We start from the raw sequence: 25,000 nt of genomic DNA on the forward strand, positions 1-25,000 counted from the left end.
GAGCCCATGTTCTCCAGGTGCACCTGCTTCTCCTTCAGGAACTGCAGCGCCTTGTCCACATTCTCCAGGCAGTGGATCCGCATCCGGCCCTTGGTGGGCTTGGGCTGGGGCGTGACAGTGCTCAGCACCCTGCCCTCACCCCTGGGCACCCCCTGCCCTGCCCAGGGACGCCCCTCCACCATCCCCACCCCGGCCCGACGCTAGCCGTGGTGCAGCACTGGAGGCAGCAGCGCATGGCACGGCACGGGTGGCGGGTTCCCTACCCGGAGGGGACTCGTACCAGCATCTCTTTGGACAGCACCTCCAGCAGCTTGATGAGCATCCGCCCGTCCCGGAGGTCCAGGTAGAGGTCCGAGATGCGGCAGGTGACGCAAGCCAAGTGCAAGTTCACCCACTTGGTGAAGGTCTTCTTCTGCACCGCCTCCCGCTCGTCTGCAATGACAGCGGGCACGGTGGCACCGGGGACAACCCCACGCCACGCCGGTGGGGACCACGGGGACCCCAAAAAAACATCCCCGCACCTGCCAGGGCTTTGATGCGGGAGCGCTCGAAGAGGCGCGCGGAGCTGTTGTCGTTGTCCAGCTCATCGTCAGAGGCGTCCCAGTGGCTGTAGGACTGCTGAAGCTCCAGGTGGTCGTAGTCGTTCTCCGAGGTCATGGTCCCGGCGTCCCGCAGCCGGGCGGCCGTCGGCTGCGGGGAAGGGGCCGCTGTGGGGTGGCGGGGACGTGGGCACGGGCATTGCCGCCCCACCACGCACCGGGATTTGTGGCTAAGACCTGCCGGTTAATCGGCTCAACGGGATTTAGCGCCACGCCCCAGGTGTTTCGGGGCACGGAGGTGCCACACGCTCAGGGTGCCCCCAGCCGTTGTCACCCTGTGGTGGCTCACGCCGCTGCGTCCCCATGTGGGTGCCAGAGCGCCCGTGGGTGGCGTCCCCATGGACACCCCCTAAGGGACACGAGGGCTGTGGGCACCTGCCCCACGCCTGCGCCGGGAGGGGCTTCACGGGGAGAGCGGATGACAGCTGCTGGGGGGGGGGGGCCGGGAGGGGACACCCGCCCCCGGGGACATTTGAGACGCAGATAGGACGGGCCGGTATCTAAAAATGCCTGCCAGCAGCTGCCGGGAAGGCGGGGGGGCTGCGCGGCCACCCTGGGGCCCCCGAAGGGTGCAGGGAGCCAGGCTGAGGGCTGCCACCTCCAGCACTCACTCGGACCCCCCCTTCTCCCAACAGCACCCCCCCCAAAATCCTGGCACCCTCCTTGTCTCATAGGGTGCACCCAGCCAGGCACCCCTGGGACTGAGCAGCCCCCCAGGGTGACCCCTCCAAACCCGGGGCCTGTGGGGATGCACAGGGACACTGGGGAGCATAGGGATGACCCCCAGGGCTGCAGGGGGGGAAAACACCCGTACGTGGCGGGGGGGCCTTTATCGGGGGCCGGCAGGGCTGGGCGCTTTCTCTGCACCCTAATCTCGGCAGCGCAGGCAGGAGTTTGGCTTGGGAGCAGGCATGCACACAAGAGTGTGCAAGGGCATGCCAGAGCGTGCGCACGCGAGCAAGGGCATGCCAGAGCGTGCAAGAGCAAGCACGTGCTAGCAAGAACGTGCAAGAGCACGCCAGAGCATGTAAGAGTGTGCAAGAGTACACACATGTGAGCACGCACATGCAAGAGCACGCAGTTGCGAGCAAGGACATGCAGGAACATGCCAAAGCATTCAAGAGTGTGCACACAAGTGCAAGGACATGCAGGAGTGCGCAAGAGCGTGCATGTGCAAGCAGATGCATGCAAGGTTGTTTGTGAGCACATGCAGGGCAACGCAAGCATGTGCAGGAGCACATGGGGATGTGTAAGAGCGGGGCACGCAGCCCTCCACACTGCACCCCCGGCACCCCTTGGCTCTGTGCCGCTGCCAGCCAGCACCAGGCTCAGAAAAAAAAAAACAAACAAAAAACAACCATGGGGAACCCCAAATTTTGGGAACCCCCTGGAACTGCGGGTGTGCCGAGCTGTGCCGGGTCTCTGTGCCTGCAACAGCAGCGGGGAGTGAGCATCCTCCTCCTCCTCTGAGCCTCCGGTGGGGCCCTGGGCGAGCCAACACCGTGCGTTGGCGACGCGGGCGCTCTCCGAGCCTTTAAATCTCCCTCTGCCGCACCAGCGCCGCCGGGAGAACAACGGCGCCCAGCAGGGGCCCACCGGCGGCTGCTCCACGCGGGGGTTTGCGTCCCACCACCGCAGCCCCGGCGGCGAGCACCCAGCCTGCGGGCTGCACCCCTCTGCCTTCCCCGGCCACGGCTCGGCGCCGTGAATCAGCACTTCCCGGCCAGGGGCTGGCACCGAGCCGCCGCCGCCGCCAAGGTCCCCCCGCTGTGCCCGGTGTCCGCGTGGAATGTGGGGGTCCCGCCGCGCCCCGAGCCCCTTCCCCGCTCGCCCAGGCTGCATGCAAGTGCCAGCCACCAGCACAGGAGCGGGCACCATTCACCGGAGTGAAGCGCCCCAACAAAGCACCCTGGGGTGCCGGGGTGCTGGCGTTCAGCATCGCCCCGGCTGCTTCATTTTCCCCAGCTTCGTTTTCCCAAAGCAGTCATTTTTTTCCTTTCTAGCCCCGCTGCCAACAGAGGGACGGCCCCGCAGCCACCGGCAGCGCCGCGGGCGTGCGACCAGGGCCGGGAGCAGATGGCACGGCACGGCACGGCTCCGCCGGACCTCGATGCCCAACGCTCGCCCCCCGGGGCCAAGCAGGAGCGGGGCTCTGGGCTGCCCAGGGCTGGGCTGGCCGTCACCGTCACCGCCACCGTCACTGTCCCAGCCGGGCTGTCCGGTGTCACCGAGCCACGCCGCCGTGGCACACACACACGTGCTTACACGCCGCGCGCATTTCTGGCTATAAATAGGCCTGGGCTCAGCCCCGCTCCTGCCCCCGGGGCGGGGGGCACCCAAACCCCCCAAATCTCCATGCAGGGCCCCGAAAGCACCCGGGAACGTGCCACGCACGGGGCTGCTGTCCCGGACACCCCGGCAGCGCTCCCCGCTCGCTCACCCACGACCAGCAGTTATTATCTCACCAAAGCCAGGCGGCTGCGAAATTTCCCCGAAACGCGCGGGACCCTCCCCGGGCACCCCAAATCCCCCCCCCCCCCCCCCAGCATTACAGCCGGGGGGAGCAGCGCAGGCACGGGGCACCCCCGGAGCATCCTCCCCGCCAAGGGCACCCAAACTCTTCTTGGGACCCAAAATCCCACAGGGTGACAGCGTGGGCCAGGGTCACCGTGTCACCGCCGCGGGTCCCCCCCCCCTTCTAAATGCCCCCCCCCGGCATGTCCCACTCCCGGTGCGCAGCCCCCACGGGTGACCCCCCCCCCCCTCCCCACGCATGCCCCCCCCAAAATCCCACAGCGGGAACAGCCCTGGAGGGGGGGCACAGGAGGTGGCGGCCACCCCGGAGGGGGGGGGTGGCAGCGGATCCCCGTGTGTCCCCGCTGCCTGCCGGGGGGGGGGGGGAGGGGTCGCGTCCCGCTGCCGGGGGGGGGGCGCTCACCTGCGCGGGGCGGCGGCGGGAGGGCGAGCGGCGGCGGCGGCGGCGGCGGCGGCGGCGGGCCGGGAGCGGAGCGGGGCGGGGGCAGCGGAGCCGCCGCTATAAATAACATTATCGGGACATTCCTGCCGGGGGCCAGCGGCTTGCCCGGCCCAGATAGCCCCGCTCTGCCCCCCCCCCCCCCCCGGGAGGGCCGGGCGGAGGCGGGCGGGGACGGGCCGCCCGCCCGCCCCGCAATGCAGCACAGCGGCCCCCCCCGGCCGCCGCCACCGGTACCGGCACCGGCACCTGGCGGCGCGGAGCGGCGCGGCGCGGCGCAGCGCCACGGACCCGCCGGCCGCGGGGACCCCCCCCCGGTAGCGCTGGGTGCCCCCCCCCCCCGGTTAGCCCCGGGTGCCCCCTCCCCAGGGTCCCCCCAGGTGCCTCGCGGTAGCCCTGGGCGCCCCCAGCCGGCTTGGGGTGCCCCCAATTAGTCCTGGTACCCCCCCAATTAGTCCTGGGTGCCCCCCCCAATTAGTCCTGGGTGCCCCCCCCAGCCACCTCGCACTAGTCCTGGGTACCCCCAAACAGATTGGATTGTCCCCAGTTAATCCTGGGTACCCCCCCCCCCAATCAGTCCTGGGTAGCCCCCCCCAGGTTAGCCCTGGGGGGTGTCCCCTTATAGCCCCCCCCCAGGTACCTTGCACTAGCCCTGGGGAACCCAGCCAGCTTGGGGTGCCCCCAATTAGTTCTAAGTACCCCCCCAGGCAGCCCTGGGTACCCCCAATTAGTCCTGGGTGCTCCCAATTAGTCCTGGGTACCCCCCCCCCCCCAATTAATAATCCTGGGTGCCCCCCAGTTAGCCCTGGGTGCCCCCCCAGGTACCTCGCACTAGGCCTGGGTACCCCCAGCAAGATTGGGTTGTCCCCAACTAGTCCTGGGCACCCCCCCCCCCCCCAATCACCCCTGGGTACCCGCTAATTAACCCTGGGTGCCCCCCATTAACCCTAGGTGCCCCCTCCCCAGGGCTGCGCACCCCCTCCCCGCTACCCGGGGCGGGGGCGGGGCTACGAACGACCACGCCCCTTTCCCACCCAAACCCCGCCCACTCCCCTCCCTGGGAGGCAACGAAGCGGGGAGGGAACGCCCACTTGCAGCTCTTCGCCACGCCCACTTCCACAGGCCACGCCCGCTTCCGCGAGCCACGCCCGCTTCCGCGAGCCACGCCCACTTCCACAGAAGCCACGCCCATTTCCGTAAGCCCCACCCCCCGCGGCGGAAGTCTCGCGAGAGCGGCGGCGGCGGGCGGGATGTGCGGGGGCTGTGTGGGCACCGAGTTCCCCGAGCGGGTACGGGCGGGGGCTGAGGGGGGGGGGGTGGGGCGTTACCGGCCGTTACGGGGCCGTTACGGGGCCGTTACCGGCCGTTACCGGGCCTCTCGGTGCCTCCCCGCAGGGCACCACCTGCCTGGAGGGCGGCTCCTTCCTGCTCAACTTCGTGGGCTGCGCGCAGTGCGGCCGCCGCGACCTGGTGCTGCTGGGCAACCGCGCCGCCGGCCTGCGGGGCGACGACGAGATCGTCACCTACGATCGTGTGGGGACGGGGGCGGAGGGGGGGGCGACGTGTGGGGGTGATATAGGGGGGGTTGGGGGGCTGGGGGTTACTGGGGAGGGGTCCTGGCGGGGGGTATTGGGGGGTTCTGGTGCTCTTTGGGGGGTTACTTGGGGGGGGGGGGGGGTCCATTGCTCTGGGAGGGGGTGTTGGGGGGTCCTGATGCTCTGGGGGGTTATGGGGTATTTGATGCTCTGGGGGGTTATTTGTGGGGGTGGGGTCTCGTGATTTGTGGGGGTATTGGGGGGGGCCTGGTACTCTTTGGGGGGGGGGTTATTGGGGGCATCTGGTGCTCTTTGGGGTTATTGAGGGGTCCTGGTGCTCTTTGGGGGTGTTGGGGGGTCCTGGTGGTCTGCGGGGTTATGGGGTATCTGGTGCTCTGGGGGGTTATTTGGGGGGGGGTGTCTCGTGCTTTGGGGGGGGTATTGGGGGACATCTGGTGCTCTGGGGGGTCATGGGGGGGGTCCTGTTGCCCTGGAGGGATAATCTGGGGGGTCCTGTTGCTCTGGGAGGGCTCCCTGGGGAGGATCTGGTGCTCTGGTGGGTTACTGGGGGCTCGGGGGGTTATTTGGGGGGGTTGGGTGAGGGTCTGGGGGGCTGCTGCACGCTGAGGTGCCTGGGGGTGAGTTGTGCTTGGGGACCCACCCTGGGGACTGGGGCGGGTAGGGGGGTGTCAGCCCCTCAGGTGGGGGCTCGGGCACCAAAGGGTCTGGGGGTGAGGCTGGGGGTTCCCAGGGACAGCGGTGCCAGGGCTGGGCACGTCCCCTAAACTGCTCCTGCCCCGCAGACCTGTGCAAGAACTGCCACCACCTGATCGCACGCCACGAGTACACCTTCAGCGTGGTGGATGACTACCAGGTACGTCCCCCTGGGGCTCCCCGTCCTCCCGGGGGTCCCCGCTGTCCCCTGGGGTCCCCAGCAGCCTCTCCCCGGCTCCAGAGACGCCCTGAGTCCTGCTGCTGCCCTCCTGCCCTCGCAGCCGCAGGAGGGAGCTGCGCAGCTTCGGAGGCGAGCGCCTCGGGGGCATCTCAGGAGCTCGGCACGCGCAGGAGCTGGAAACAGGAGCCTTGGGCTCACCGCGGCGCTGTCTCAGCGCCGGATTCGCGCTTCCCAGCCCTCCTCCCTGGCGCATTTCCCATTCAGCAGCTAAATGCTGGAAAATGGGCTCCGGGGAAATGGGGTCCCGGGGGATGAAACACGATCCGCCGCGGTCCGATTGCAGTCGGGGATCAGGTGCCGGCCCCGGCTCCGGTTTCCCCAGCGGTGGAGAGGAGTCGGGGAGGGACAGAGCAGCCTGAAAGCCCCGCGGCCGTGTCCCGCTGCAGGAGTACACCATGCTGTGCCTGCTGTGCGGCCGGGCCGAGGACTCCATCAGCATCCTGCCTGACGACCCGCGCCAGATGACCCCGCTCTTCTGAAGCCCGTCTGTGCCCCGGCACAGCCCCCGGCCCCACTCCCCATGTGCCCCACGGAGCTGTGGGACCGCGCTGCTGGCGCTGGGGGGCTTTGTTCCCGCTCCAGTTCAAACCTCCAGCCTGGATGCGGTGGACACCCGATGCTGGATGCTGCCTGCTCTGCTCCAGCACCATGCTGCGCCTGCTCCTGAGCCCCCCTCGCACTGAACAAAGGGAGGGGGCCCAGAAACCCGCCCCCAAAACGGCTCAGGATGGCACAGCCACCTCGTCCTGCCCCAAAGGGGTCCGCATGGGCAATAAATGTGAGCGTGTAACAGCTCGGGGAGCTTTGGGATCGTTCCCCCTGTGTGGATGGGAACAGGAGGGGGCGGGGGTGATTTTCAGCCCCCCGAGCCCCTCCAGCAAAGGGCGCTGGGGCCCTGCTCGGGGATGGAACAGTCTTTTCCCTTCCCACCACCCTTCCTTGTGTCCCAGGCGCACACGCAGCCTCCCAAACCCCACGCCTGAACCATTTCCCCCCCGGGGGGCTGTGTAGCGAGATCGCTGCCCCCCCCCCCAGCACTGCAGTACCCCCCCCCCGTCCTGCTCAGGGGTGTGCATTCCTGGGGCGGGCAGGGCAGGACAGGCAGCACACCCTCACCTTGGGGCTGCCAAAATTTCCCCCCCCCCCCCCCCCCCAGGGTGGGGTTGCAACCGCGCCTGGCTCTTATCCACCCCGCGCAGCCGCTCCCCGGACCCAACCGCCCGCCATGCGCTCGGGCTGGGGGGGACACAAACGGGGGTGCTCGGGCGCTGCCTCCTGCTCCTTTATTGCAGCCGACCCCATCTGGGCGCCCACCACCCCGGTGGCCCCGGCTCGCCGCCACATCGGGCCCCCTCCCCGCGGGGGTTTCAGAGGGGGCCGTCACCCGGCGGAGGGCTGGGGCCGTCCCCGGGGAGGGGGACAGCCCTACTTGGCCAGCTTGAGGAGGCGCTGGATGTCGGGCTCCACCTGGGCGGTGGGCAGGCGGGGGCTGTAGCGGCGGAAAGGTTCCCCCTCGGGGCCCACCAGGAACTTCTCGAAGTTCCAGGAGATGTCGGAGCGCCGCACGGGGCTCCACACCACGAAGCGGGGCTCGGTCATCAGGTGGTCAGGCTCGTCCACCGGGGCGGGCAGGTGGGCTTTCAGGTAGGCGAAGACGGGGTGGGTGTCCTGCCCGTTCACCTGGCACTTCTGGAACAGGGTGAAGTTGGGCTCGAAGCCGCCCCCCGGCCGCACGTGCTTGAGGCAGTTGAGGATCTCCTCGTTGGTGCCGTTCTCCTGGGACGGGGAAGGGGACACCGGGGTTGTGCCGCCGCTGTCCCGAGCACTGGGCTCTGTGCCCCCCCCTGCCCCCCCCCCACCCATGCTGGGCACCTACCTGGTAGCCGAACTGGTTGCAGGGGAAGCCCAGCACCACCAGCCGCCGCGGGTAGCGAGCCTGCAGCTGGTTGAGCTGGGTGTAGTCCCGCACCGTGGTGCCTCAGAGCGACGCCACGTTCTCGATGAGGACCACGCGGCCCCGGAAGACGTTGAAGTCCACCTTCTCCCCCTGCAAGGAGGTGGCGCTCAGGTCGTAGAAGGACTTGGCGATGGGGACGCTCATGGCTGCGGGTGCGCTCCGGATCTGCTGCCCGCCCGCCCGCTGCCCGCGCGCCTTAAGGGCCGCCCGGCGCCCACGTGACGCCACCAAGGTCCCCGCGCCCCGCTGTGACTTGGCAGAAACCGGAGCCGTCCCACCCGCTGGCACCGGCCCAAGGGGACGAGGAAGAGGCAGAGGAAGGCCGGGGCGATGCTCCTACCCGCCTCAATAATTCACACCGCTGCGGCGTGGGGCGCGGGTGCTGTCCCTCTTGGGGCAAGGGTTCCCCGCACAGCTGGAAACAGCTGGGGCGCGGGGAGATAACGGGGTGGTTTGGCTTCGTGGTGTGCTGGGTGCGCCCCGGCAGGCAATGGGGAGGGACGGGTGCCTCCACGCCTCTCCTTCCCTGGCCAACCCGGCCCACTGGAACCAGTGGGCCCTGTCCCAGTGCCCACCCGCAAGCTGGTACCTGCTGGTGCCCACCCATCCCAGTAAGGAACGGCATCCCAGTTCCCACCCATCCTGGTGCCCACCCATCCCAGTAAGGAACAGCATCCCGGTGCCAGCCACCACCCCCGTGCCTACTCATCCCAGTGCCCACCCATCCCGATGCCCACCCACCCCAGTGCCCGCTGCCAGGCTGTTCGATGTCCCTGCATCCCCCCAGCCGCGTCCCCAAGCCAGGAAAGGGGACACCGGCCCGGCCCCTCCATTATTCATCGCCGCTCGGGTTGCCGCGGCCCGGCTTTGCCTGCGGTGCCGAGGACACCGTCCCGGTGGCACCAGACGAGCCAGCTGGGGGGGGGGGGGGCTCCAGCATCTCCTTTATTGTGGAAACCGAGTGTGCAAAACCGGGGGGCGGAGGGGGCGCGGGGTGTGCAAACAGCGCCTGGGGGACCCCCCCACGCACGCCAAGCCCCCCTCCCCAAAACGGGTCTGGCGGCGGCGGGGAGCCGGGGGGTTTGTGTGGGGGGAGGAACGAACGGGCTTCAACACCAGCAGCTCTTGGGGCTGTCCTGCCCCCCCGGGGGCTGCTGCTCGTCCTCCTCCAGCCGGGCCAGGTCGGGGGGCACGGCGGCAGCACGCAGCCCCGCCAGCTCCTTGCGGTGTGCCTGCAGCACCAGCTCCGTCAGCCGCGTGAAGGACTGCGGCGGAAGAGCGGGGGGTGAGCCCGGGGGGGCCGGGAAGGAGAGGGGGGGGGCACACCCCGGCTGCCTCTCCTTTCCCCCCCCCCTTCAGCCCACGCACCTCCTTGATGTTCAGGTTGCTGCAGGCACTTGTTTCGTAGAAGTCCATGCCGTACTCCCCTGGCCAGCTGCAAGGCGAGGGCTCGGCGGCGCCGATGTGATTTTGGGGGTTGGGGGGGCGGGGGGTTCGCCCCCTCTCCCCCCTCCCCAACCTCCCCCCTCCAGCCCCTCTGCTCCCCGCAGGCACGTGGACAGACGGACGGCAAGCGGTCCCGTGGGGTGCGACCCCAGGGCCATGCGCTGGGTGCCGTGGGGGGATGGGGGGGGCATTAGGGGGGACACTGGGCATTTTGGGGGGCAGACAGGGGGGTCCTGGCCACGCTGGGGGTGCAGGGGGGGCCCTGGGCTATAGGGGAGACCGCAGGGGGGTCGGGGGTCCCTTGCCATGCCGGGAGGGAGCACAGGTGGCCTGGGGATGCTTGGGGTGCAGGGGGCCCTGGGGGGGGCCGCTGGGCTTTTTTTTGGGGGGGGCGGACATGCTGGGGGTGCCTGCCCCCCCCCAGCTCACCTGCAGCAGCCCTTGCTCTTGGCCACTTGCCTCTTGTGCTCCTCGTCCGCCTTGTTCCCGATGAGGATTTTCTGGACGCCGTCGGGCGCATACTGTGTGTGTGTGGGGGGGTGTGCATCAGCACCCCCCCCCCAGTAAAAAACCAGCGTGTCACCGCTTCGGGGGACCCCCCCAAAACCCTCACCTCATCCACGTCGCTGGCCCACTTGACGATGTGCTGGTACGAGCGCTCGCTGCCGATGTCATACACCAGAAAGATGCCCTGTGGGAGAAGCACCGGGGAGGGGGGGGCAGTATTTTTCCCCCACCGCCCCCCCCCCCCCCCCGTGCCTCAGTTTCCCCCTGCCATGCCCCTACCTGTGCCCGCCGGTAGTACTGCTTGGTGATGGTCTGGTACCGCTCCTGCCCCGCCGTGTCCCTGGGGGACATGGGGGGGAGGTCGGGGGGGCCCCGTTGCTTGCTCCAGGCTCCAGCCCCACCCCGGGGGGGGGGGCACATCAGTGGGGTGCGGCCCCCCCCGGCACTCACCAGATCTGGATCCGCACCTTGATGCCGTCCACCTCGATGGTCTTCATCTTGAAGTCCACGCCTGGCCAGGCCGGGGGCACGCGGGGGGTTTTGGGGAGAGCGGGGGGATTTGGGGGCAGGGCTCTGCCCTGTGCCCCCCCCCCCCCCCCCGGTGCACCCCCCGGCCCACGCTGTGCCTCCAAGCGGAGCCCCCCGGTGCCCCAAGGTGCCGGAGCTCTGCGATGCCCCCGGTGCCGGCCGGGCTCCCCCCCACCTCCCCCGCCGCCCCGGTGCCCGCCGCTCCTCGCTTTTCCGGTTCCCAGGTGCCCCAGCTGCCGGCGGTGCCCCCGGTTCCCCGGCGCTCCATCCCCGGTGTCCCGTTTTTCCCAGCGCGGCGCATCCCCGGTGCCCGCGGCTTCCCCGCTCCCGGCGGCGGGGCGCGGCGGCGGCTCCCCGGTGGTGCCGCGGTGCTCCCGGTGCCCCCGTTTTTCCCGTTGTTTTTTTTTTTTTTTTTTTTTTTTTTTTCCCCCCCCAGCGCTGCGGCTTCCCCGGTGCCCCCCGTTCCCTGCCGCTCGCGGCTCCCCGCTGCCGCGCGTCCCCCGGTGCCGGTACCGATGGTGGAGATGTGCGCGGGGTGGAACTCGTTGTCGGTGAAGCGGCAGAGCAGGCAGGTCTTGCCCACGCCCGAGTCGCCGAGCAGCAGCAGGCGGAAGAGCACGTCGTACTGCTTGGCCATGGCGGCCCCGCGCCGCCGCCGCCGCCGCCGCCGCCGTTACCGGGGGCGGGTTCCTGCGCCGCCGCTCCGGGCGGCCGGGCTGGCACCGGGGCGGAGCGCGGGGATGCGCCGGGGGGACGCGGGGATGCACCCGGGGGGACACGGGGAGGCACCGGGGGGGGGGACACCGGGAGGCACCGGGGGGACACCGGTGGGGGCACCGGGAGATGAGCCGGGGCACCGGGAGGCAGCGCGGGGCTGCACCGGGGGTGGGGGGCAGCTGGGGGTGCGCTGGGGACCGGGGGGGACACCGGGGCTGGAGCAGGGGACGGGGGTGGACGGCGGGGGGATGCAGCTGGGGGGACACAGGGATGCGAGGGGGGGCACCGGGGGGGCACCGGGAGGTGCCCTGGGGCATGGGGGTGCACCGGGGGGCTATGGGGACAGAGAGACGTGGGGATGCACTGGGGAGGGACACCCGGGCATGGACCTGGGGACACTTGGGGGTGGGCTTGGAGGTGAGGGGCCCAGAGCAGGGCAGCGTGGGGCAGCCCCACGTGCAGTAGGGCCTGGCCCGGGCCTCGTAGTGCGGTGCAGCCCGGTGGTGGCACGAGGAGACGGAGCAGCACAGCGGTGGTGCAGCCACGCAGCGACGTGGGGCAGCGGCACGGTGCAACGAGGCAGGGCTGCACACAGCGATGCAATGCCACCGGGACAGTGGCATGGGGAAGCATCGCACGCAGTGATGCAGCAGCACAGCACAGGGCAGCGACGCCGTGCAGCGGGGCCGTGCAGCGGGCTACCCGGCAGCACCGTGATGTGGAGGTGCAGCGCGGAGCAGCACAGCAGAGCGAACATGGTGCCCCAGCAGTGCAGCACGACGCCGCGGCGCCATTGCACGATGGTGTGACACAGTGCAGCAGTGCGATGGTGCAATGTGGTGCGGCAGTGCGATGGTGCAACATGGAACAGCCGTGCAATGGTGCAACGTGGTGCAATAGTGCAATGTGGCGGAATAGTGCAAACGTGCAACACAGAGCATCCGTGCAACAGTGCAACAGGGTGCAGCTGTGCAACGGTGCAGCGTGGTGCAAGAGTGCAATGTGGTGCAGCAGTGCAATGTGGCACAGTAGTGCAATGGCACAACATGGTGCAGCTGTGCAATGGGGAACGTGCCCCAGAAGTGCGATGGTGCAATAGCGCAACACGGTGCAGCAGTGCAATAGTGCAACGCGATGCAATACTGCAGCGTGGCGGAATACTGCAAATGCGTAATATGGAGCAGCCGTGCGACGGCGCAACACGGTGCAGCTGTGCAATGGGGGCAACCTGGTGCAATAGTGCGAGGTGGTGCAGCTGTGCAATGGCACCACGCGCCCCAGCAGCGCAACGGTGCAATGGTGCAACGCGCTGCAGGGTCGCAGCGGCACAGCGCGGCAGCGGCAACGTCGCGACGGGCTCCGGCGACACGCGCCGGCAGCGCGCCGAGCACGGAGCCCTGCATCCCGGCATGACGTCACGGCGCGGTGACGCCACGCGGTGACGTCACGCGGCGGACGCCGCGCCCGCCGCCCCGGCCGACTCCGTCGCCCCGCGCAACGCGCGCGCGCCGGTCCCGGGCCGGGTGGTGGCGGGGGGGGGGGGGGGGGGCGTGGCCAGGCGGGGCGGAGGGGGCGTGGCCAGGGCGCGGAGGGGGCGTGGCCAGGCGGGCGCGGAGGGGGCGTGGCCGCGTGTCCCCGCCCGGCCGCCGTCGGCCCCGCTGCCCCCGCCCGGGCCGGCCGCAGCATGGCGGGAGCCTGCCCCGGGAGCCCCGGCGGGCGGCGGCGGCTGCGGGACGACGGCGTGAGGACGCACACCTCCAGCGAGCAGGTGCCGCCCGGGGCCGGGGGCTGGGGGCTGGAGGGGGCCCACGGGCACGGAGCTGGGGGACCGGGGACCGGGGGCGCTGGGGTCGGGGGACCCGTGGGGCTCGGGACCGGGGGACTCGGGGCCGGGGGGGCTCGGGACCGGGGGTCTTGAGGGCCAAGGGTCCTCACGGGCACGGAGCTGGGGGACCGGGGGCTGAAGGGGCTCGGGGGCGGGGGGCTGGGGGCGGGGGGCTTGGGGGCAGGGGGGGCTTGGGGTCGGGGGTCTGGGCCCGAGGGACTCGGGGATGGGGGGGCCCGAAGCTGGGGAGGGCCGGAGCTTGGGGGCGGGGGTCCGGGGGCTCGAGGAGCACGAGGATGGAGCTGGGGGACCGGGAGCTGAAGGGGTTTGGGGGCAGAGGGGGCTCGGGGTCCCAGGTCTGGGGCCGAGGGGCTCGAGGGGCTTGGGGCTGGGGAGGGCCGGAGGTGGGGGTCTGGGGTCTGGGGGGGCTCAGGACCGGGGGTCTGGGGGCTCAAGGAGCACGGGCACGGAGCTGGGAGGCCAGGGGCTGAAGGGGCTCAGGGTCTGGGGACGGAGGGACCTGTGAAGCCTGGAGCCGGGGGTCCGAGCTCCAAGGGGCATTGGGGCCGGGTACAAGAGAGGCAGGGGGGCGAACGCGCCCCCCACCCCGATCCTGGGATGCCCCCCGCAGGGTGAAAGGCGTTGCCCAGCCAAGAACCCCGGCTGCGCCTCTTGCATCAGTGCCCTCAGCCCCCGGGGATGTTGTGCAGGGCGGGGAGGGTTCCGTGAGGCTTTGACCTTAAACCCAAAACGGGTGGAAGCTGCTGGAAGGCGCCGCGGGGCCGGGTGCAGGGAGGCAGCTCCCGGCGGCGCTGACCCGGGTGCTCGCGGTGCCGCAGAGCAAAGTGGAGGACATCGTGCAGGAGGTGTTCGACGCCTACAAGACGAACCACCACGCCGCCCAGTAAGTCCCCACCATGCTCCCTCCACTTGCGGGAAGTTGGAATAAGGATAAAGAGCAATAATAGGGGAAAAAAAAAAAAAAAAAAGCCAAAATTCTGGCTCTGGCGGCCAACGGGTCCCGGGGCTGGAGCTGGCGGCGCTGCGACGCCGCGCCCTGCCTGCCTTGCAGATTCGTCCTGCAGCGGGAGAAGCACTTCCATTACCTGAAGAGAGGCCTCCGGCAGCTGAGTGAAGCCTACGAGGTACCGGGCACGGCCCCGGCGTTCTGCCCCGGGGCTCCCCGCCTGGGCGATGCCTTCAGCCTCTGGGTGCTGCTTTAATTATCACCGGGTGTTTCTCGCCCCGAATCCCTCGCTGCTGGCTGTCGGGTGGCCCTGGGGCAGGCGGAGCAGTTCCCGTGCTGCTTGCGGGTCCCCTTGGGTCGTGCCTGTCCCCACAGGGTGCCCCAGAGCTGCGGGTTTGGGGGTTCTGTCTGGCCCCTCTCCCTGCCTCCTGCCCGTCCCCTCTTGTCCCCGCAGTGTCTGGACGCCAGCCGCCCCTGGCTCTGCTACTGGATCCTGCACAGCTTGGAGCTGCTGGAGGAGCCCATTCCCCAGGCGGTCGCCTCTGAGTAAGTCACCCCTGGTTCCTGCGGGGCGCTGGGGGGCCCGGGCACCTCGGTGCTGACACCGGGAGCACCCCCCCGAGCTGGGTCCGACCCGCAGCACCCCCGGGAGAAGGCAGCTGCTCCGCGTGCGCCCACGTGAGCCCGGAGGTGCCTGCTCCCGTGTCCGCCCGGCACAGCCAGGGCCACCTCCTGCCATCCCCGTGGCCCTGGCGCCAGCACAAAAGTGCTTTGTGTCCTTCGGGGCCGTCAATGCTGCCCATTCTTGCTGGGCGGCACGGCTCGTGCTGTCTCATGACAGAGGGGGGAGATAGGGGACCTGGCTTCAACCTCCTGGGGGGGCACGGGGGCTGTCCCCTTCTCCCAGGTTCTCCCTCGCTCAGGTGGGGGATGTCCCCGTGTCACGAGCAGGTTGAAATCCTCCGGAAGCTCCTGGGGATGTTCAGCCAGGTCTGAAACCCTTCGCTGCTGGGGGAAGCGCTGAGGGAGGGGTCTGCCCGCTCAGGGGAGGGCTCGGTGCCACCGCCAGCTCCTGCCGTCACCCGCGGTGGCTCGTCCTCCTGCCCACCCCACCTTGGTGGCCGTTTTGGGGTCCCCTCCCCAGCTGTTCTGCTTGTCCCCGCAGCGTCTGCCAGTTCCTGAGTCGCTGCCAGAGCCCGCAGGGCGGCTTCGGGGGGGGCCCCGGCCAGCACCCCCACCTCGCCCCGACCTACGCCGCCGTCAACGCGCTCTGCATCATCGGCACGGAGGAGGCGTTTGGCGTCATCGACAGGTACAGCGGGGGGCCAGCACGGCGCGGGGGCTGCAGCGGGGTGGGGGCCGGGTCCGCGCTGCCCCTCGTACCCGCGTCCCGCAGGAAGAAGCTCCTGGAGTACCTGCACGCGCTGAAGCAGCCCGATGGCTCCTTCCTCATGCACATCGGCGGCGAGGTGGACGTGAGGTGGGTGAGCGCCGTGGGGGATGAGGCACCTGCCCCACAGCGGGTCTCTGCCCCCCACCGCAGCGCGGGGTGAGACCCGCGGAGCCCCCAGGGCTGGGGACGGGGCAGGCGCCTGCCGCAGCCCCGAGCCCCCCTTCTCCCGCAGGAGCGCCTACTGCGCCGCCTCGGTGGCGTCGCTCACCAACGTCCTCACGCCCGCGCTCTTCGCCGGGACGGCCGAGTGGATCGCGAGGTGAGGAGCCAGCCGAGGGGGCGCAGGGGACGGTGGGTGCCCCCCCCCTGCAGGTGCCATCCTCAGCGTCGCCCCCGCGCAGGTGCCAGAACTGGGAGGGCGGCATCGGCGGGGTGCCGGGCATGGAGGCCCACGGCGGGTACACCTTCTGCGGCGTGGCGGCGCTGGTCATTCTCAAGAAGGAGCACCTGCTGAACCTCCGCAGCTTGCTGGTGAGTTTTGGGGGGGGCCCTGGGCTGCCGGGGGATGTCCCCGTCCTCGCAGTGCCACCCGCTCCCCTCTGTCCCCTGCAGCACTGGGTGACCGGCCGGCAGATGCGCTTCGAGGGCGGCTTCCAGGGCCGCTGCAACAAGCTGGTGGACGGCTGCTACTCCTTCTGGCAGGCCGGGCTGCTGCCCCTGCTGCACCGCGCGCTCCACGCCCGGGGTGAGTCGGCAGCGGGCGGGGGTCACCGGCTTCGTCTGCTTCTAAAATTGGCTGCGGGGAGGGGAGAAACGGGCGAGTTTTAGCAAGGAAACAAACTGCGGAACAACTGGAGGGTGGTGCGGCAGGCACGGGAGGGACCTGATGGGCTTCCCTGAAGGCTTTTTTGTGGCAGAAAGGGGCTTCTGGGCAAACATGCCGGTGTTTCCCGGGGCGGGGGAGATTTGCTCTCATCCCGAGGCCCCCCAGGCGTTTCACTGCCCGCCTTGCCCCCGCAGACGACGCGGCGCTCAGCATGGCACGCTGGATGTTCGACCAGTCGGCGCTGCAGGAGTACATCCTCCTGTGCTGCCAGTGCCCGGCCGGCGGGCTGCTCGACAAGCCGGGCAAGTGAGTACCCGAGGCGGGGGGGGCGGCCTCGCGCCCCCAGTCCCCCCCCCTGCTCAGCGCCCCCGGGTTCCCCCCACCAGGTCCCGGGACTTTTACCACACCTGCTACTGCCTGAGCGGGCTGGCCATCGCCCAGCACTTCGGCAGCGGCGACCTCCACCACGAGGTGGTCGTGGGCGTCCCCGAAAACCGCCTGGTAGGTGCTGCCATCCCCGGGGCGGGGGGGGGGGTCTGCAGGGCGGGCAGGGCCCCCACGCCGGGGATGTTCCTCTGCCGGGCCTGGCTCAGGTGCCTTCTCCTCCGCTCCGGCAGCAGCCCACGCATCCTGTCTACAACATCGCCCCGGAAAAGGTGGTGAAGGCGGTGATGCACTTCTTGCAGCAGCCCGTGCCCAGCCTGGAGGCGGCGGGGGTAAGGGCCCCGCTCCCCCTCGGACGGCGCGGCCAAGCAGAGCGAGGTCCTCAGGGTGCTAGCGATACCAAAAAAAAAAACAAAAAAAAACGGCCGGCCACCACCGCTGCCGCCCTCCCCGGCGGGAGCTGAGGGCGCCGCGGGTGGCGTGGCATCAATAAAGCAGAGCTGACACCCGCCCTCGGCTGTGCGCGGGGTGAGTAGGAGCACGGAGCGGCGCGGAGCTGCCGCCGGGGGACGCGGGGTTTCCAGCCCCGACCCCGCGCCGCCCCGGATGCGCAGGGAGCTGCTCCCCCCACTCCCCCCCCCCAGCAGCACCAAGAACACGCGGCCACCACGGGGAAGGATAAAATAAGTTTTTTTGTTTTTATTATTTATAGTCTTATAGTAAAGGGAAGCCTTAACTTGCAAGACAACTCTGGGCAGTATGTACAACATACTTTAGATCCATGGAATGAACGGCGTTAAAAGGGGGACGGGGTCACCTACGGGGACAGTTCAGAAAATGACACAGAGGTGGGAGGGGGGGCTCGGGGATGTGTGTGGGGGGGGGAGGGGGGAGGTGGGGGACGGGGAAGGACGCACACGCAGACCACCCAGCCCGAGCCCTGCAGCTCTGTGCCGTGGAGGGCGGGGGGCGCCGTCCCCGCGGCGCGGCGGGGGGCCAGGTGGAATTGCACACGCAGAAAATAAATAGCGAGACCCCCCCCCGGCGCTGGCCGGAGGGCAGGGGCCCCCGCAGGCGGGTGGGGGACGGGGGCCGCCCGTCTCCTGCACAGCCTCGTGCTCAGCTCTGGGCTGCAGTGGTCCCTGGGTATAAATAGAAATGCTCATATAAAATCGAAGAGGGGGGGGGCGCGGAGAGGGGCTCGCTAGCGGCGGGGGGGCGGTGGGGGCATCTCCGTGCGGTCCCCAGGCCCCCCCAAGTCCGTCGGGGCGCGGGGGGGCTGCGAGGCCGCAGTCCGAGAGCCCCGAGGAGAGAAGGACGAGTCCTTACGGGGCCGGCGGGCGGGCGCAGGCCCCGGCGCGGGGGTGGCAGTGGCGGCGGGGGGGGGCAGCCTAGCTGGCCTCCATGCGCAGCTTCTTCCTGCTCTGCGGCTCCTCGGGCTCCGAATCGGAGCTGGAGTCGGAGCCACCGTCGAAGGCGGAGATGGCGCTGCCCTTGGGGTTGGTGTAGAGGCTGTTGTCCGACGAGGGGTAGTTGGCCTGCAGCTGGGCGCTCGACCGGGCTTTCTCCAGGGCGCGCACTGCAAGGCAGGGCCGTGTTGTCACCCCGGGGGGGGGTGCCACCACGTCCCGTTCCCCGCCCCCCCCCGGCACGCAGCCCCGCTCACCTTGCTGCTCCAGCAGCGCGTTTTGCCGCTTGAGGTCGTCGATGTCCTGCTGGTGCGTGTGGTTTTTCCGGCGCATGTACTGGATGTACTCTGTGGCTTTGTCCAGGATTTGGGCCCGGGATGCCTGTAGCAATAGTGGGAAGCGGCACGGGGCGAAATAAAGACCTTGGCTCCGCAGGGCTCCGCGGGCTCTCCTGCCGCAGCACCGGGGGCTTTGCCGCGTGGAACCCCAGCAGGATCCCTCCCGCTCCTCTCGGGGACCCCGCGCAGATCCCCAGGGGGTGGGCCCCCCGCAGGGGCCGTGCTTTCAGGGCCGCCAGCACCCTCGTGGCTGCGTTGTCATATTTCTGCCCTGGCCGCGCCATCGCCCTGCCTGTGCCAAACCCTTGGCCGGGTGACGTTGGGACGGGCGAGGCAGGAGGAGGAAGCAAAGCTACCTGAAGGGGGGGGGGGGGGGAGGGAGAGCAGGGAGGGAAGCTGGAGCGAGCACCCAAAAACGCCACCCCCCCCCCTGCCCTGCGTCGCGCTCCACAACCTCACCTTCTCTCCCTGCAGGGAGGGCACGGAGTCCCGCAGGCTGTGGAAGCTGTCCTTGATGTGGTCCCGCCGCTTGCGCTCCAGCGCGTTGTGGTGGGCTCGTTTGTCTGCCTGCGGGGGGGTGGGGGACGGGACGGGACGACAGACAGACAGACAGACAGACAGACGGACACAGCGTGTGACCCAGGGTCACGGGGTGCGTGCGGGGAGGGGTCACGGGGCCACCCCGGCAGCACTTTCGGTTTCCCCGTGGCACAGCCCGTGGGTGGCTTCCTGGTGCAGGGGGAAGCGCTGGAGCCTGCAGCGGAGCTGGGGGGCCCCGTCTGGGGGTGGCCCTAAAAGGGGGGCAGCAGCTTTGCCACCACCCCCCCTTCCCCCTTCCCCTCAGGAAGAAAAAGGCACAAACCCCTCAAATCCCCCCTCAATGAGACACAGCTCCACCCCCCCCCCCACAAGCTGTGGCCCCACATCCCGTGCCCCCCCCCCCCCCCAAAAAGAGCAAGTGTTGTCTGTCGCAGCCCCCCCAAGCACAGCCACTTGTTGTGGGATCCCCTTAAAACAGACCCAGCCCCCCCCCACCTCCCCAGGACACAAACCCCATGGGCGCCCTCCCCAGTCACCACCCAACAATCAGCGATCCCTGATCAAAACCCTCAGATCCCCCCTAAACACCCCAAACCCACTGCCCCACGGGCATCCCCCAGAACCATAACCCAACACAGCCTCCAGATCCCCCCCAGGACAGCCCCCGGATCCCGTCAAATGCTCCCCCCAGATAACACAGCCCACAGGCACCCCCAAACATCCCCCCAGATTCCCCCCCCCCCCCCAAATAACGACGCCCCCAAGATTCCCCCAAATACAGCCCTCAGATCCGCCCAAACACCTCCCCAAATAACAGCCCCAAGTTCCCCCCCAATTCCGGACCCCTCTCAGCCCCCCCAATAGCAGAACCCCCACATCCCCGTAACCACCCCCAGGCCCCCCCCCCACCTCCCCAATACCATCCCCCACCCCCCTAATAGCACCCCCCCAATAGCAGACCCCCCCCGAACTCCAACAGCAGAGCCCCCAGATCTCCCCCCCCAAACACCCCCCAGGCCCCCCCCACCCCCAATAGCACCCCCCCAGACCCCCCCTCAATAGCAGATCCCCATAAACACCCCCCTAGATACTCCCACCCCCCTGATACCACCCCTCCAGACCCCCCCCCAATATCAGAGACCCCAGATTCCCCCAAACACCCCCAGAACCCCCCAACCCCCCCCCCCCAGGCCCCCCTAATACCTCCCAAGACCACTCCAAGCCCCCCCAACCCCCCCCAGACCTCTTCAACCCCCCCAGGCCCCCCCATTACCCCCCCAGACCACTCCAACCCCCCCAGACCCCCCCCCCAATACCTCCACAGATCCCTCCAACCCCCTTCAGGCCCCCCAAATCCCCCCCCAGGCCCCCCCAATCCCCCCACAGCACCCCCCCAGACCCCCCAATACCTCCCCAGACTTCTCCAACCCCCCCCGGCCCCTTCAATCCCCCCCCCAAGCCCCTCCAATCCCCCCTCAGACCCCCTCAGCCCCCCCCAAAATCCCACCCCCACAGCCCTCCCCCCCCCCCCCCGTGCCCCCCCGTACCGCTGACTGGAAGCGGGGCTGCTCCTCCTGAGGGGCCGCAGGACGGGGGCGGGGGGGGGGGGGGCGCGGAAGGAGGCGGGGGAGGGGGGGGGGGAGAGAAACCAAGCGTTACCGCTCCGCCGCCGCCACCCGGGCAGCGGCGGGGGGCACGGGGAAGGGGGGCGGCGGCGGACTCACGTCGCTCTCCACCTCGATGTCGTCGTTGTCGCTCATCGCTGCCGGCCGGAGAGCCGCGGGCCGCGCCGCCACAACAACAGCGCGCAGCGCGCCTGCGCCGCGCGTGACCGCCCGCCCGCCCGCGCGCGGGGCGTTGTGGGGCGGGGAGTTCGTAGGGGTAACACGGGGATGGGAGGGGGTGGGGCGGGGGACTACAGCTCCCGGCGGGCAACGCGCGCAGCGTTGCCCGCCGGGAGCTGTAGTCCCCCGCCCCACAAGCGGTAGGCGAGCGGAAGCGCCGCGCCCGCTCCCTCATGGAGGGCGGTGGGGGCGCCGCGACGCGAAGGCAGCGAGAGGCGGCGCCGGGGGCGGCTTTGTGGGGCCGGGGGGCGGCGGGGGGCTCCGGGACGGCGTCCCGGGGAGGGGGGGCCCGAGGGTGTCGGGGGGGTGTGAGGGTGAGGTGTGAGGGGTTTGGGATCTCTGAGGGATTTGGGATCTCTGAGGGGGTTTGGGATTTCTACGGGGGTTTGGGAGTTTTGTAGGATTTGGGATTTTTGCAGGGATTTGGGATTTCTGAGGGAGTTTGGGGTTTCCGAGGGGATTTGGGGTTTCTGCGGGGGTTTGGGATTTTTGCGGGGGATTTGGGATTTTTGTGGGGGATTTGGGATTTCTGCAGGGGTTTGGGACTTCCGGGGATTTGGGCTTTCTGCAGGGATTTGGGGTTTCTGTGAGGTTTGGGCATTCTGAGGGATTTGGGATTTTTGTGGGGCTTTGAGATGTCTGTGGGGATCGGGTATTCTGTGGAGATTTTGGGTCTGTTGGGGATTTGGGCTTTCTGAGGGGTTTGAGATGGCTGTGGGTATCTAGGATTTCCATGTGAATTTGGGTTTGCTGTGGGCATTGGGGATTTCTGTGGGGATTTGGGATTTTTGAGGGGTTTGGGATTTCTCCAGGGATTTAGGATTTCCATGGGAATTTGGGCTTTCTGCGGGATTTAGGCTTTGCTGTGGGGATTTGGGATTTCTGCAGGGATTTAGGATTCCCATGGGAATTTGGGTTTTCTGCAGGACTTGGGCTCTGCTGTGAAGATTTGGGATTTCTGCAGGACTTGGGCTTTCTGCGGGATTTGGGCTTTGGCATGGGGGCTTGGGCTTTGCTGGCACAGGCCACGTCTAATCTGTTCCCTCCCCCTCGTCTTTCGGCAGCTCGTCCCTGCCATTGGCCTCGGCCGGGTGCCGGTCGTCGTCCTCGTGGCGGCTCGCCCCCTCACCCTCCGAAGCGGTTTCATCGGAGTCGTCATCCTCCAGGTAGCGGTAGCCCTTCATCTTGTGGCGCGGGCGGGGGATGCGGGGCAGGCGGTAGGACACGCGCTGAGCCAGCTTGCGCTCCATCCACAGGTAGGAGCCGGCCGCCAGCCCCAGCGCCAGCAGCATGATGGAGAGCTTGGCCTGCGGGACAGCGGCGCTCAGCGGCCGGCCGGCCCCGCACAGCCCAGGATCTCCCGTCCCCGCTCACCTTCATGGGCAGCCCCGACCACAGGTACACGGCGAAGATGGCCAGCGCCTGCCACCAGTGGTAGATGGTGAAGACGAAGTCTTGGCGCTCTTTGTCCTCGTACAGCATGCCCAGGAGGACTGCGGGAGGAGACGGGTGCGGGCCATCAGTGTCCCCGTCCCATGCCGGGGTCCCCTCTCGAGGCACTGCGGGTGCCCTGCTCTTTGCTTGTGGGCCCACAGAGCTGGGCACCGCCACGCCGAGGTGCCGGGGGACGCGAGGAGAGGACGTGTCGGGGAGCTGGGCACAACCTGGCCACACCAGGGGACACGAGGCTGCGCCGGCACCTTCCCGGTACTCACTGCTAATGCCGGTCTTGTTGAGGGCGCTGCCCATGCCCCAGAGCACGGCTATGGAGTAGAGCAGAGGTGCCTGCACCACATGCCGGGGCTCGGGCGCCCAGCAGAAGAGCGTCACCAGGATGGCGGCGTGGACGAAGGCTCCGGCCAGCAGCGGGCACTGCCGCCGCAGGCGCAGCGTGCAGAGTGCCAGGCTGGAGCAGGCGGAGGCGGAGAAGCCGTAGGCCATGAGGAGGTATGCCAGCTTCTCCAGCCCCAGGGCGCACACGCCGTAGTTCTGCAGTGACGACAGGCTCAGCGTCGCCCGGCCGCGCCGTCCCCCCCGCCGCCACCCCGATCCCGTCCCCGCGCCATACCAGGGAGAAGCCGGTGCAGACGAAGAGCACCTCGAAGCCGCTGTAGATGAAGAAGGGGAGGAGGTGGCGGAGGCGGTAGTCCCGCATGTGCTTGAAGGGCAGCTGGAAGATGTTCCCCCAGCCGATGCTGCGCAGGTCGATCTCCTCGGTGGGCCGGTAGGCCGAGCCGCACAGCAGCAGGACCTGATCGTGGCAGCAGCAGCCGGTGAGGCACCGGTGGCCGCCCAGCCCCTCCCGCCCGGCCCCACACTCACCACCAGCATGGCGAGGAAGGCGGCCGCCATCAGGGCGCTCTCCACGATGATGAGGTTGACGCTGCGGGGCAGGCTGTGCAGCACCGTCTTGTTGAAGCCGGGCAGCGTGCCGTGGCTCAGCGTCCCTGCGGGGTGCACGCCGCGGTTCAGCACCCACCGGGACAGTGCCCGCCGCCCCGCACCACCCTCTGCACTCACCACAGTGCTTCACCCCGTATAGCGTGTGGTTGAGCTGGTACAGGTAGTTGTTGAGGAAGAAGAGCATGGGCATCTGTGCGCAGACGAAGCTCAGCTGCGGGACACGGAGCAGGGGGGTGCTCAGCCTTGAGCTGTCCCCTGTGTCCCCTCCCGGTCCCCACCGTGCACCCCGCTGGCCCTCACATGGAAGCAGGCGTAGAAGATGGTCTGGAAGATGACGATGTAGGTGCTGCAGGCGCCCCGCGGTGCTTGCCGCTGCTCCTGCACGTGCTCCTCCTTGTAGTTGGCGTACTCGTAGTACTTCTGCGCCATCCTGCAGCGGGACGCGGGGGTCAGCCCACCCCCCGATCCCCCCTGCCCGCCCGCTCCCCGCTGCCTACCGCGTGATGTAGTGGCCCATGGAGGCCCAGAGGGGCACGATGGCCACCCCGATGGCCACGGCGGAGGGCACCAGCGTGAAGTAGCGCTCCCAGTAGTTGCTGGAGACGAAGAGGGCGTAGATCCCCACGGCCAGGAACATGGTCCACTTGGTGCCGAAGAAGCGGATGAGGACGGGCGTGTAGAGCAGCGCCGCCACCGGCGTGACGTTGATGCCCATCAGCACCTTGCGGTCGATGTCCTCCAGCTCCATGTTGCTGTACTTCACCTCCCGGTAGGTCTCGTCGTAGTGCAGGATGAGCTGCATCTGCAGCAGGCCTGGGGGGGCCCCAAGCAGCCGTCACACCGCTGCCCCCGCACCAAGGGGATTGTCCCCGGGGGTCCCCAAGGGGCCAGGGCCGTACCCAGGTAGACGCCGTAGGTGAGCGTGGCGGCCAGGCTGGCGGCCAGCACGTTCTTCACCACGCCGAGGCGCTTGCGGCGGAAGTACTTCTGCTCCTCCTCCTCCTCGTTGTAGTCGGGGTGCGTCCCCACCACGTCGTCCAGCTGCGGGCACCCCCCGGTCAGCCCTTGGGGTGCCTCCACTAGTGGGGAGCCCCCCCTTGGCCTCGTGTGCCCCCCCCTCACCTGCATCTCGGCGCCCAGCCCCTCGCCTGCTGCCAACTTGGCCGCATCCTGGCAGCAGCTGGGCTCTTCCTCCATCGCTGCGTCTGTGGGGCAGACTGGGGGTGTCAGGGGGGTGCTCCATGTATCCCGCACCCCAAAATCCTGCACTTGTGCCTGGCACCCCAAAACCATGCACTGCTTGTGTCCTGCATCCCCAGACCCTGCACCCACGTGCTTTGCACCCCCACATCCAGCACCCCTACACTGGCACCCCTGTGCCCTGCACCCCTAAACCCTGTGCCCACTCTGTCCCCACACAGTGCACCCCCAAACCCCACACCCTTGTGCCGGCCACCCCCAGGTCCTGCACCCCCAGCCATTGCACCCTGCACCCCCAAACCCCGCACCCTTTCGCTGGGCACCCCCAGACCCGGCACCCCCAAACCCTGCACCCATTCTTTCTCCATCCTCACACTGTGCACCCCAAAACCCTGCGCCCCCAGACCCGGTGCCCCCAAACCCTGCACCCTGCATCCCCGAACCCTGCGCCCGTTCTTTCTCCATCTTCACGCCGTGCGCCCCCAAGCCCCGCACCCTCGTGACCCGCACCCCCAGGCCCTGCACTCAGCACCCCAGGCCCTGCACTCAGCACCCCAAGCCCCGCACCCCGTGCCCCCAGCCCCGTACCCCCGGTACCGACACCCCGGACCCGCCGCCGCGCTCGGGCCGGCCGGGGCGGAGCCGCCGCCGCT

The 25,000-nt window shown here is 69.3% G+C and overlaps 7 protein-coding genes across 11 annotated transcripts; 2 read left to right on the forward strand and 5 right to left on the reverse strand.

The window, feature by feature from the left end:
• Positions 1 to 5: 5 nt before the first annotated feature.
• On the reverse strand, positions 6 to 3,551 carry SPTB (spectrin beta, erythrocytic; the record flags this gene model as incomplete). Its single annotated transcript, XM_050716687.1, has 4 exons — positions 3,538 to 3,551; positions 522 to 707; positions 281 to 432; positions 6 to 104 (listed from the first exon to the last, which is right to left on the reverse strand). Coding segments are annotated over exons 2-4 (387 nt in total), but the record flags the coding sequence as incomplete, so codon positions are not given.
• Positions 3,552 to 4,748: 1,197 nt separating this feature from the next.
• CHURC1 (churchill domain containing 1) lies at positions 4,749 to 6,855 on the forward strand. The gene is made up of 4 exons (XM_035539874.2): positions 4,749 to 4,862; positions 4,969 to 5,104; positions 5,912 to 5,982; positions 6,450 to 6,855. The coding sequence occupies exons 1-4, from the start codon at positions 4,824 to 4,826 to the stop codon at positions 6,540 to 6,542; spliced, it is 339 nt and encodes a 112-aa protein (XP_035395767.1). The 5' UTR covers positions 4,749 to 4,823; the 3' UTR covers positions 6,543 to 6,855.
• A 476-nt stretch (positions 6,856 to 7,331) lies between these two features.
• GPX2 (glutathione peroxidase 2) lies at positions 7,332 to 8,232 on the reverse strand. The gene is made up of 2 exons (XM_035539861.2): positions 7,940 to 8,232; positions 7,332 to 7,839 (listed from the first exon to the last, which is right to left on the reverse strand). The coding sequence occupies exons 1-2, from the start codon at positions 8,162 to 8,164 to the stop codon at positions 7,489 to 7,491; spliced, it is 576 nt and encodes a 191-aa protein (XP_035395754.1). The 5' UTR covers positions 8,165 to 8,232; the 3' UTR covers positions 7,332 to 7,488.
• A 714-nt stretch (positions 8,233 to 8,946) lies between these two features.
• RAB15 (RAB15, member RAS oncogene family) lies at positions 8,947 to 11,173 on the reverse strand. Its single transcript, XM_050716690.1, has 7 exons — positions 11,015 to 11,173; positions 10,424 to 10,484; positions 10,253 to 10,313; positions 10,080 to 10,157; positions 9,896 to 9,987; positions 9,389 to 9,455; positions 8,947 to 9,285 (listed from the first exon to the last, which is right to left on the reverse strand). Exons 1-7 carry the CDS (start codon positions 11,136 to 11,138, stop codon positions 9,130 to 9,132), a joined length of 639 nt encoding a protein of 212 aa, XP_050572647.1. The 5' UTR covers positions 11,139 to 11,173; the 3' UTR covers positions 8,947 to 9,129.
• Positions 11,174 to 12,861: 1,688 nt separating this feature from the next.
• Positions 12,862 to 17,124, forward strand: FNTB (farnesyltransferase, CAAX box, beta). 3 transcript variants are annotated; one of them, XM_035539832.2, is made up of 12 exons: positions 12,862 to 12,986; positions 13,883 to 13,947; positions 14,116 to 14,188; positions 14,465 to 14,556; positions 15,176 to 15,322; positions 15,407 to 15,490; positions 15,636 to 15,722; positions 15,805 to 15,934; positions 16,016 to 16,148; positions 16,424 to 16,535; positions 16,616 to 16,730; positions 16,847 to 17,124. In XM_035539832.2, exons 1-12 carry the CDS (start codon positions 12,903 to 12,905, stop codon positions 17,075 to 17,077), a joined length of 1,353 nt encoding a protein of 450 aa, XP_035395725.1. In that variant the 5' UTR covers positions 12,862 to 12,902; the 3' UTR covers positions 17,078 to 17,124. The 3 variants fall into 3 exon arrangements, with proteins under 3 accessions (XP_035395725.1, XP_050572646.1, XP_050572645.1); XM_050716689.1 differs by having other exon boundaries at positions 16,850 to 17,124; XM_050716688.1 differs by having other exon boundaries at positions 15,176 to 15,490.
• A 168-nt stretch (positions 17,125 to 17,292) lies between these two features.
• Positions 17,293 to 20,747, reverse strand: MAX (MYC associated factor X). The gene is made up of 5 exons (XM_035539862.1): positions 20,625 to 20,747; positions 20,448 to 20,474; positions 18,820 to 18,927; positions 18,280 to 18,403; positions 17,293 to 18,192 (listed from the first exon to the last, which is right to left on the reverse strand). The coding sequence occupies exons 1-5, from the start codon at positions 20,658 to 20,660 to the stop codon at positions 18,005 to 18,007; spliced, it is 483 nt and encodes a 160-aa protein (XP_035395755.1). The 5' UTR covers positions 20,661 to 20,747; the 3' UTR covers positions 17,293 to 18,004.
• Positions 20,748 to 21,131: 384 nt separating this feature from the next.
• UNC93B1 (unc-93 homolog B1, TLR signaling regulator) lies at positions 21,132 to 24,994 on the reverse strand. 3 transcript variants are annotated; one of them, XM_050716691.1, is made up of 11 exons: positions 24,945 to 24,975; positions 24,270 to 24,352; positions 24,047 to 24,188; positions 23,645 to 23,960; positions 23,448 to 23,577; positions 23,265 to 23,358; positions 23,067 to 23,191; positions 22,813 to 22,995; positions 22,460 to 22,733; positions 22,119 to 22,237; positions 21,132 to 22,051 (listed from the first exon to the last, which is right to left on the reverse strand). In XM_050716691.1, the coding sequence occupies exons 2-11, from the start codon at positions 24,342 to 24,344 to the stop codon at positions 21,776 to 21,778; spliced, it is 1,734 nt and encodes a 577-aa protein (XP_050572648.1). In that variant the 5' UTR covers positions 24,345 to 24,352; positions 24,945 to 24,975; the 3' UTR covers positions 21,132 to 21,775. The 3 variants fall into 3 exon arrangements, with proteins under 3 accessions (XP_050572648.1, XP_035395716.1, XP_050572649.1); XM_035539823.2 differs by having other exon boundaries at positions 21,155 to 22,051; positions 24,936 to 24,994; XM_050716692.1 differs by having other exon boundaries at positions 21,155 to 22,051; positions 24,949 to 24,988.
• Positions 24,995 to 25,000: the final 6 nt, after the last annotated feature.

The sequence above is a fragment of the Cygnus atratus genome, unplaced genomic scaffold, assembly GCF_013377495.2.
Source record: "Cygnus atratus isolate AKBS03 ecotype Queensland, Australia unplaced genomic scaffold, CAtr_DNAZoo_HiC_assembly HiC_scaffold_189, whole genome shotgun sequence".
Taxonomy (NCBI): Eukaryota; Metazoa; Chordata; class Aves; order Anseriformes; family Anatidae; genus Cygnus; species Cygnus atratus.

Bases quoted from the DNA above. Each gene is read 5' to 3' on its own strand.
- CHURC1 (XM_035539874.2), top strand. From the start codon at position 4,824: ATGTGCGGGGGCTGTGTGGGCACCGAGTTCCCCGAGCGG. The intron at 5,105-5,911 runs GTGTGGGGACGG...CCTGCCCCGCAG, and splicing joins CGAGATCGTCACCTACGATC to ACCTGTGCAAGAACTGCCAC. The intron at 5,983-6,449 runs GTACGTCCCCCT...GTCCCGCTGCAG, and splicing joins GCGTGGTGGATGACTACCAG to GAGTACACCATGCTGTGCCT.
- RAB15 (XM_050716690.1), bottom strand. From the start codon at position 11,138: ATGGCCAAGCAGTACGACGTGCTCTTCCGCCTGCTGCTGCTCGGCGAC. The intron at 10,314-10,423 runs GTGAGTGCCGGG...CATGTCCCCCAG, and splicing joins AAGGTGCGGATCCAGATCTG to GGACACGGCGGGGCAGGAGC. The intron at 10,158-10,252 runs GTAGGGGCATGG...CTTCTCCCACAG, and splicing joins AGTACTACCGGCGGGCACAG to GGCATCTTTCTGGTGTATGA.
- FNTB (XM_050716688.1), top strand. From the start codon at position 12,903: ATGGCGGGAGCCTGCCCCGGGAGCCCCGGCGGGCGGCGGCGGCTGCGG. The intron at 14,189-14,464 runs GTACCGGGCACG...TTGTCCCCGCAG, and splicing joins AGCTGAGTGAAGCCTACGAG to TGTCTGGACGCCAGCCGCCC. The intron at 16,731-16,846 runs GTAGGTGCTGCC...CCGCTCCGGCAG, and splicing joins GCGTCCCCGAAAACCGCCTG to CAGCCCACGCATCCTGTCTA.
- MAX (XM_035539862.1), bottom strand. From the start codon at position 20,660: ATGAGCGACAACGACGACATCGAGGTGGAGAGCGAC. The intron at 20,475-20,624 runs GTGAGTCCGCCG...GCGGCCCCTCAG, and splicing joins ACATCGAGGTGGAGAGCGAC to GAGGAGCAGCCCCGCTTCCA. The intron at 18,928-20,447 runs GTACGGGGGGGC...ACCCCCCCGCAG, and splicing joins AGCCCCGCTTCCAGTCAGCG to GCAGACAAACGAGCCCACCA.
- UNC93B1 (XM_050716691.1), bottom strand. From the start codon at position 24,344: ATGGAGGAAGAGCCCAGCTGCTGCCAGGATGCGGCCAAGTTGGCAGCA. The intron at 22,734-22,812 runs GTATGGCGCGGG...TCGTCACTGCAG, and splicing joins TCTGCACCGGCTTCTCCCTG to AACTACGGCGTGTGCGCCCT. The intron at 22,052-22,118 runs GTGAGCGGGGAC...GCTGTCCCGCAG, and splicing joins GGTCGGGGCTGCCCATGAAG to GCCAAGCTCTCCATCATGCT.